This window comes from Benincasa hispida, chromosome 11, assembly GCF_027475165.1.
Source record: "Benincasa hispida cultivar pf3 chromosome 11, pf3_genome.v1.1, whole genome shotgun sequence".
Classification (NCBI taxonomy): Eukaryota; Viridiplantae; Streptophyta; class Magnoliopsida; order Cucurbitales; family Cucurbitaceae; genus Benincasa; species Benincasa hispida.
Genome location: NC_143488.1, coordinates 71,245,121 through 71,255,310, shown reverse-complemented (window position 1 = coordinate 71,255,310; position 10,190 = coordinate 71,245,121). Strand labels below are relative to the sequence as shown.

Genomic DNA, 10,190 nt, shown 5'->3' with positions numbered 1-10,190 from the left:
TGTTTGTGATCCTTTGAACAATAGTGGTCAAACAAAGATGCCTATAACCAGACATTGCTGAAGCTAGGGGGTTGGTTCAGGAAGAATTATGAAGGGATCCATACTTACTAAGTGGAGAGAGACAGTACTATAGTACTTAAAGTAAGAGTGACTCATTTCGTGGTCCGATCTTGTACAAACTCTTTTGAACAAGGACACCCCTACTCCTCATGTCCAACATGAACGAATTAGGATCACTTCGTTTGTAACACTTTACAACTCCTTGTAACAATTACAGAGTAGGTCGTATCCAATAGTGTTACCAGAATAAGGTACCAAATCTTATCCATATACTATAGATCATTTTGATTATTTACTCGAACCTGATCCACCTTTATGTCTCCACATAAAGTTCAAATACTCATCCAATAGTCAAGGGACTTTTAGGTTTATTGGATTTCTATTCAAGCAATAGATCTATTCAATAAAAATTTTATTGAATTTTCAGAATAAGCTCCATTGTTTACATACCACGAGTTTTAGGACATAAAACCCAATAGTTAGCTTAGCCTGCGACACTAAGCGATTTTTCTTAAAATCCTGTGATAAGATGCGTTAGTGAAGCAGCTATATCAAAAAGTATGCTTTTGTAAAGACTAGAGGTGTTTGAGGAATTCCATGCATTTTTCTTTAAGACAAATGCGTTTTTATCATTAAGAATCCTAATTGTTCCAACTTTTGAGAGACAATAACTTGCATTTCTACAAGCTATCAATGACAAAGACCACCATAAGCAACTCTTTTTCAGTGGTGGTATAATTTTCTTGAGCACTGTTAAGAGTTTTGCTTGCATAAGCGATAGGGTGCAGAACCTTGTCTATGCACTAGACTAAGACCGCGTCTATCGCATAATCACTAGCATTACACATTAATTCAAACGGTTTCATCCAGTTAGGTACGATCAGAATATGTGGGTTGACTAGTGCATTTTTTTTCAGTTTTTTGAATGCGCTTAGACAGTTGGATTCAAAATCAAAGGGGCTATCCTTAAATTCAACGGTCTAGCAATCTTGGAGAAATCCTTCACAAATCTTCAGTAAAATCCGGCGTTCCAAATAAGCTTCTTACGGTTTTTACATTGGTAGGCGGTGGTAAATTTTCTATGCCATCAATCTTTGCTTTGTCAACTTTTAATCCTGACTTGGACCCTCTATGCCCAAGTACGATTCTTTCAATTACCATAAAATGGCACATTTCCTAATTCAGAACTAAGTTCGTATCCTCGCACCTTTTCAAAATCTTCTCGAGGTTTGCCAGACATATTTCGTACGTCTTGTCATAAACCGAGAAATCATCAATGAATATTTAAACTGAGTCTTCGAGATATTCCAAGAAGATGGAGCGTTAGGAGCGTTGCACAGCCCGAAGGGCATGTGCCGAAAGGCGAATGTCCCATAGGGGCATGTGAAAGTTATCTTCTTTTGGTCTTCCAGTGCAATCATTATCTGACTATACCCTGCGTAACCATCCAGGAAGCAAAAGTAATCATTCTCTGCTAATCTATTTAGCATTTGATCAATGAATGGTAAGGGAAAGTGATCCTTTTTGGTCGATGTGTTAAGCTTTCAATAGTCCATGCATATCCTCCACCTAGTGACTGTATGCATGGGTATCAACTAGTTGTTCTTGTTGGGGACCACAATCATTCTGCCTTTTTTTTTGGAACGTATTGAACGAGGTTGACCCACGTGCTATTTGAGATTGGAAATATGATAACTGTGTCCAACCACTTGATAATTTCCTTTTTAACCACTTCATCGCAGGGTTCAACCTGTGTTGAGGTTCGATGGATCCTCTTTGCCTTTTTTCAAGTCTTATCTTATGCATGCAATAAGATGGACTGATACCCTTGATGTCGGCAATAGTCTATCTTATTGCCTTGATATACTTCTTTAAGACTTTCAACAAGCTACTTCTTTCTCTTTTGAGAATGTGACTGAGATAATGACTGGTAGGGTCTCATTTTGTGCAAGGAACGCGTATTTTAGGTGGGTAGGCAAAGCCTTTAAATTCAACACAGTTGACTACTCAAGCGAAGGCTTAATCTTGCCTTCTCTCTCTTTCATACTTAATGGTTCGAAATTTTTCTGTATTTCTCTCACCGCATAGCATGATTCAGGTGATGCATTGGTTTCGTCTTCCAATTTCATATCTTCATCAATTTCAAACTCAAGCTTGCAGGGCCATTCATCCTCCAACGCAACTGCCTCACACACATTAATCTCATCGGGGTAGTTCATCGTCTTCAAAATATTGAATTTTAATTGTTGGCCATTAATGTGCATCGTAATTTCTCCCTTATGCACGTTAATCTGAGTTCTTCCCATAGAGAGGAATGGTCATCCCAAAATGATGAGGATATCTTTATCTGCTTCATAATCTAATATAATGAAATCTACAAGAAGAATGAACTTATCCACTTTGACAAGTACATCCTTGAGCTTTCCTTTCGGATGCACCAAAGATCCGTTTGCTAATTGAAAACTAACTGTAGTAGGTGTAAGTTCTCCGATTTCTAGCTGTTTAAAAATTGATAGTGGTATGAGATTTATGCTTGCTCTCAGATCGCATAAGGCATGTCCGATGTAAATTCCACTAGTGGAGCAAGGAATTGTGAAACTCCCTGGGTCTCGCATCTTTGGAGGAATAATAGTGTTGCAATCTTACGTCAAAGCTACTGTCTCATAATTTCCCATTTTCCTTTTTTTGGATATAATATCCTTCAAGAACTTCGCATATGCTGGCATTTGTTCTATTGCTTTGATGAAAGGAACATTGATGTGTAGCTGTTTTAGCACTCCAAGAAAGTGTTGAAACTAACATTCATCATTCTTTTTTCTTAATCTCTGTGGGAATGGAGACAATTGTACCTCATTTGATGCTTTTGACGTAGAGGCTGCCGCAGACACATCTCTTGGTTCTTTTTTAGCTTCATTTGTTTGCTCCATATAAGCGCTTTCATCAAACGCATGTTTTTGCGCTACTTATAGAGTTTCAATAGCTTTGCTTCATTTTCCTTTCACGATTTTTGTTGCGACGCGTCCACTCCTCAATGTCACCACTTGACATTGTTCTTTACCTGAATTCTCCACATTGTGAGGAATCTCGGTGGTACTTGGGAGTGAGCCTTGCGGCCTATTCTTCGATTCTCCTACGATTTGTCCCATTTGAATTTCAAGATTGCGAATTGACGTAGCTTGATTATGGAGAACTATTTCATTCTTTTGTTCCTTCAATAAGTTTTCTAAAGAAGAGGAGGTTGATCCTTGAGATGAACTAGTTGCTTGCTGGTGCCCACTTTGTCTTTGATGGAACCCAGGTGGTCCATCTCTTTGGGTGTTGTGAGAATTGGCTTACGGTTGTTGATTACCATCCCATGAAAGGTTGGGATGATTTTGCCATCCCGGATTGTAGATGTTGGAGAAAGGGCTATTTTTGATGAAGTAAGCGGATTGTGGGTTGCGCGGGCATACCTAAAAAAATGAGGTTCTTCACAAAGAACGCAACTTTCATTAGTCATCTGAGCAATTGCGTTCATTTGCCCGTTTCTGTACCAGACTTGGTCATAATCATCGCCTGTAGTAAATTAGTCATCGTGCTCACCTGCGTTTGTAATGTTGCAATAGCATCATTACTCTGACTTCTGTTATTCGAGCTTGACCCATATTCACTTCCTTGCCAATCTTCATGATTCTTCAAAATTCGATTAAAAATGTTCTTAGCCTCGATATACGTTTGGTCCAATAGTCCACCTGTTGTAGCAGCATTTACTACTGTTTGCGATGCTGAGTTTAAACATAGTAGAAAATTTCCATCTGTAAGCAGTCAGGGAGTTCGTTATGTAGGAAGTCTCTCACTAGCCTCTTGAATCTCGCCCACGCATCACTAAACGTTTCTTTTTGAATTTTCCATCGGTGGGAAGTATTTTTCCATAACTTCTCGACTACTTTCTCCCAGGACGTTATTTCACCTGGTTCAAGTGAGTATGCCCATTTTCTAGCATCATTGCATAATGAAAATGGGAATAATGTGAGTCGTACTTCTTCTGGAGTGATGTTAGGGAATACAAATGTGTTGCAAATTTCATTAAAACTTCTCAAATGGGCATAAGGATCTTTGCCATGCCTTCCCCTAAACTGGCCAGCCGTCTAAATCATTTGAAGCATTACAAGCTTCATTTCAAATCTGGTTCCATCTAAGTCTGGTTGCATGATTCCTGGTGAGAAATCATACAAGTTAGGTGACGCATAGTCCTTAATGGGTCTATTGCGATAATTTGCCAATAGAATGGGTTTGGCATGTGCATCATCATCATTATTGATCACTGCTTGTAGAAATTTTGGATGATCTTGCTATTCTACCATACTTCAAGCTCTATTCTTTCATCTTCTTTTATTTGCTTTTTTTCATCTGTGAAAAGTTCTCTCGATTTTTTAGTCGTATACAGGCTCAGGCGTGGGTCCTTCGCTCATAGAATGTTTGTACCTTTCTCGCAGTCAAGGTGCAATACTCCAACAATCGAGGTCTGCGAAAATAAAAAACAATAGTCTTAGCACACATGGTTATCGTAATCCCTAGCAACGGCACCAAGGACTTGATGCGATCATACCATGCGATGAAATAAAGGTTAATTATGAGTTTATAATGCACTGTCTTATCTAATTGAACCCAATTGTAAGATCAACTAGAATCCTGGTAAGTCTAGGGTTGAACTCAGGGATTTCTTTACAAGTATGCGACGAAAGCTAATGCTTTGATGTTGATGCGATTGGAATACTAATCAAATGATTGATTTTGGTACTACTCTAATGCTAATTATGTGCGATGGGGTTTACACTTCGAGTGAAATAGTATATGCAATGGTTGTGAAATGTAGATGTGCGTTGATAGGGTTGAGAATAATATTTACTAACAATCCGTGAGCAAATATATGAATCATGCGTTCAAGCAATGTACTCGAAATTATAACTTACACTTATCAGTATACATAGCCACACTATTCTATCTTTAGGATGCATGCGATGAGTGTATAATGCAAAAGATGTTACTTATTTCTAAGGAACCTCTCTTCTTGTTTTATGAGTTCTAAATCTCGAGTTATTTCAAATCGAGATTTAATCTACTTAGAGTAATCTTTCGAGTTATCCAAGTATTTCATCAGACATACATAAAACAAGTAAAATGCATGGTTTAAGTATTGCTTAGTTCATGTTAGCTAGATGTTTCTCAACCCATAAATAATTTACGTGCTCATAATAAAAATGGAGAAGATGGATAAAAGATGAAACGAATATGTATTCATATTAAAGAAATGAGTCTTTTCAATGTTTAAACAATCCAAATACACTTAAGATAAGGAATAGGGATAGAGAACCAAGCCGTAGTGTGGAATTTCTTGTTTCCTCCAACGTTCTCAATGACTATTTCATTGTAAGTGCTGAAAGATGGAGTTCCTCTTCTACTTTCACGGAAAACCGAAAATCACACTTAGGTTTTTTTTAATGGTTGTAAGAGAAGAAAGTTTTTACAGTTTTTAATTTTTTTTCTTTTAAGAAAATCCGTATTTTGCATGGTGATTTCATGGCTTATAGGCGTCTGAGGATAACTTTTCTTCTCTCACTCATGATTGTGCTGATAAGGTGCACTAAATTCATACTGATGCACCACTGTTGTGCGTTAGAAGTTCATTGGCTCTGCAGTGAAGCTTTCTTATTAGCCACCAACTCAATCTTTGATTTGACCTCCATTACCCACGTGTCATGTCATGTCTCATCGCCTGGAGTCACAAACTTGGACAGCTATGCGATCATGTGTTAGCATTGAGAATTCTCATTCAATCACATCAGCAGATATTCTACAGTTAAACAAAGTGATTTCAGCTTTAAAATAGACAGATTAGGCGTTGAGTGTGTGTGATCGCATGCTACAATTATTTCTATGAATTCCTTAGTAAATTGTCACATTTTTAGAGCTTTTTCCTAATTGTTTTAGATAAAAGAGGCAGAATAACTTGTAACTTTACAAGTTATAACGTGGGTATGGAGAATGAAGGATAAGGAGGAATCTGTGGTTAGTGGGGCGGTCCAAGAGGAGGGTGATACTGTTGGAATTTATGTCCTAAATCTCATAGTTTGTAAATTTTTGTGAACAAATCAAATAAGTGTTATTTATTAAGTGCATAATTCAAAATCCAATAAACTAAGATCCAATGTTATTAGTACGTAGTTGACATCCAACTGGATTATGTTAAAGTAATTACCTAAAAATTCTATAGTATATAGTAATGGTTGGATGCCTTATATTAGTGACACTATGGATACGACCCACCTTGTAAATGTTATAAATGTTGCAAGTGTTACAAACGATTTGATTCAAATCGTTCATATCAAGACATGCAAGTAGGGGTATCCTATACAATGAGTTCATATAAGATCGGACCACGAAATATATAATCTCTCTTCATAACACCATTAAATGAAGAGATTAATATTTTAAACTATAACATTATAACTCGATCTTAATCCTGAGTGAGTTATGAACTCTAGCTCATCAGGCCGTTCTTTGATTTGTATGGGTGAAAGTGGCCTTAGATGCCAATTCACCTACCTTTTTTGGGACGATACCGAGTAAGGAGCTGGGAACATAGCTTCACAAGATGAAGTTCTCTCTTTCTTAACTTTAGGGTAAGTAGATATGTTGTTTCCTTAAGTGCTAATTCCAAGACTTGAACAATGAGGTCTCACCCTCTCACTGGCTGAAGAGCGACTTTGTTTATGATCAGACCATAAACAGAATTATTTATTAAAAGATCAGTAGTATTTAAGGAGCAAGAGGTAAGTACAGGGGTAAAATGATAATTTGACCCAATTGTAATTACGAACAACTTGTGAAGAGTTGACTTAAATGTAATGGTTAAATCAATGGACACATAAATATTCTACAGTACATAAGAGTGCAACTATGGGTCTTCAGTGGGGTACTCCATAATTAATGAAGGTTGATTAATTCTATTAGGAATTTAATTAATTAATCTCGTATCATTAAATCTTATAACTGTAGGTTCATTAGGTCCCTCTGCTAGCTCACAATGAGTTAAACAAGGATATTAAGTGTTAAAAGATTTTGAAATGTTCAAATTAATTAATGGAATTAATATTAGTTGTATATTATAAAATTAAAATAATGTATAAGATACATTATAATATAAAGTTAATTTTGAATTAGATTCAAAATTAAAACTTTATAATATGAGAGAATTATATTTGAATAAGATTCAAATATTAAATTAATATTAACTAGATTCATATTAATACTATAGGTTATAAGAATGTGAATGAGGATGTATATTAGAATATGATTAATATATATACATTAAATTAATTAATAAAATTAGATTTAATTAATAAAATTAGATTTAATTAATAAAATTAGATTTAATTAATTAATATTTCATTATTAAATAAATTAACTGAATTTGGTTTAATTAATTTATATTTAATTAATTTATATTTAATTAATTTATATTTTTATTAAATAACTCCACTGCAAAAAAACTCCCCTCACATAATATTAAGGGATTAGATCCCAAATTTGAAACTACTATTTTTTTTCATAGAATGATTACTCTCACTCCCAAATTCTCTCAAAATCTCTCTAAAAAGAAAAGTTCTTTGTAGAGTTGGTTTTCCCTTTCTCACTTTCACAAAGAAAGGTTCCCACAAACTTCCTTGTCCAGATAGAATAGCAGAGAAGGCAAAGTTGTGGTGTCTTGTTCACGGTTTACGTTTGTACTGTGAAATTCATCAAGATCGGGAGAAGTTCAGAAGACTGGTCTTCAAAGGTTAATTTCTTTTCTATGTAATTTTCTTTACCACAACATGCTTAATCTATTTTTTTAATTCTGGAAAAAAATCTTTTCTCCCAAATTCAAAGACAAAAGTGATAAAATGCTTCCGCATAGGGATTCAATCCCTTCGAACACGTGGATGGTTAAGGAAGTAGGTGTGAGAGAAGGGCTAAAGGGAGTTGGGTCATTTGAAAGTGGGCCTAAGGATATTAATAATATTGGGCCTGATGTTGGAGTTGGGAAGTTTGCAGAAGAATATTATGGGGAGTTTAAAAAGGGTAAGGGGCTAACTACTATAGGAGTCCAAGTAGGGAATGGGGAGGTGCGAAATGGCAATGATGGGGATTATGGGTTAGGAGGGGTGGATTGTAGCCGATCGGTTAAGGGTAGAATGGCAAGGTCTGCTGAGATAAAATCATGGAAAAGGGTGGCGGGGTGGGGATTAAATGAGCTTGAAAGATCAGAAAGGGCAAGTGTAATTAGTTCACAAGTGGGGAAAAAACAAGCACATTTTAAGCATGTGATGAACAAAGACGATTGGCGAGGGGTACATATAGGACATTAATGGAGCAAAACATTGTAGAAGGGAGGATGTGAACGACGCTGAGGCAATTGGTGGTATGTTCATTATGGAAAAGAATGATAAGATAAAATTAGAATCGGCGGAGGTTGTTGGGCAGCCCTACCGACAACCATGAACTCCTTAAGTTGGAATGTTCAAGGGTTGGGTAACTCCTGAACATTTGTGAGTTATGTGGTGTGGTGCGGTCTTGTTTACTTGATTTAGTTTTTTCGTCAGAAACTATGTGCAAGAATAAATTGAATAAAAAGTTAAGCTTACTTTGCATTATGATTGTTGTTTTTAGGGATGCAAAGGAAAACCAAAGAAAATGAAAAAATCAATTAAGCCAATCAAAACCACTCGTCGAATCAGGTTGAAGCGGGACGGTTTGGCGACGTCGGGTTGAAACTATTAAAACCTGAAATATATAGGCTAGTTTCGGGTTTGGCGAAAAAATGGGTTAGAAAACTGAACCGACCGATGAAATATATAAAATAAAATCTAAAATATTTGTTAATGAGATTCTTGACTCAGTTGGTGCATAGGCGCTTATATAACCAATTAGTTGCAAATTCGACTCTTAGGAGGCGTATAAATTTTATTATACTTGCCAGATTATAAGTATGTAAGTCATGTGGCTTCTCTCTCCCAACCAATTTTTTGTCCGTACATGGTCTAAACGGTTCGACCGGCTCGAGTTTACTATGTCATCAACCTGGGATACCGCAGTAGAGACTTTACATGGGTGAAAAGAAGGCGAGGTGGTAATTTTACTTGGTGTCGCTTGGATAGATTTTTATTGAATCACGAGATGTCTTTACTTTACAAGGATTTGCAGGTGGACCACTTATGTTTCTAAATGACATCTGATCATCATCCTTTGCTTGTAAGTTAGAAGGCAAGGCATACCAGAGGGTGTTCACTCAAGGGGATAAGGCCCTTGCATTTTGAGGCTGCTTGGGTGAATTATACTAAGTATAACGAGACTGTAGGGTAGATTTAGGGCAATGAGCAGTCGAGGGGTCCTCTGACCCATCATGGGCAAGTGAAGGATTCCTTGAAAGAGCTTAGGGCTTGGAAAATCCGGCAACATAGAGGTTCGTTAGCTGGTGCAATTAGAAGAAAGATGGATGAGCTTAGGGGTTTAAAGGAGCGTTAGCTTGGCAAATTTGTCTTATGATATCACATGTTTTCTATGCTAATGATAGTTTGATTTTCTTTTGAGCTGCACATTCTAACTGTCTTACGGTTAAAAGATGACTTATTAGTTAGCATCTCGTCAGGCTATTAATTATGACAAGTCTATGTTTATGGCTAACAGGAATACGAGTAGGGATATACAAGAGTTCATTTGTCAGGAGCTAGGAATGGTTCAAACTAATACATTGAGGCGATACTTAGGTTTTATGTCATAGAATGCGCGATGTAAGAAGGCTACATTCTCATCGATAAAGGACCAAGTATGGAAAGTCTTGCAAGGTGGTGGCACAAGCCATTTCGATATATGTGATGAGTTATTTCCATCTCCCTTCTTCTTTATGTGATGAATTGAATTCTCTATATGCAAATTTCTGGTGGGATTTAGGAGACGAGCATAGAAAGGTCCATTGGCGGGGATGGAAGCTTTTATGTGTACCAGAGGAGTTGGGATGGGGGGATTCGATTTTAGGGATTTAAGAATTTTTAATTAGGCAATGTTGGCCAAACAAAGTTGGCAGTTGTGTCGGCATCCAAAAAGTATGT

At 36.7% G+C, this 10,190-nt stretch overlaps 1 protein-coding gene across 1 annotated transcript; it reads right to left on the bottom strand.

Annotated features, from left to right (window-relative positions):
• Nucleotides 1-1,062: 1,062 nt before the first annotated feature.
• LOC150032860 (uncharacterized) lies at nucleotides 1,063-2,279 on the bottom strand. The gene is made up of 3 exons (XM_090307056.1): nucleotides 2,090-2,279; nucleotides 1,324-1,495; nucleotides 1,063-1,207 (listed from the first exon to the last, which is right to left on the bottom strand). The coding sequence occupies exons 1-3, from the start codon at nucleotides 2,277-2,279 to the stop codon at nucleotides 1,063-1,065; spliced, it is 507 nt and encodes a 168-aa protein (XP_090163182.1).
• Nucleotides 2,280-10,190: the final 7,911 nt, after the last annotated feature.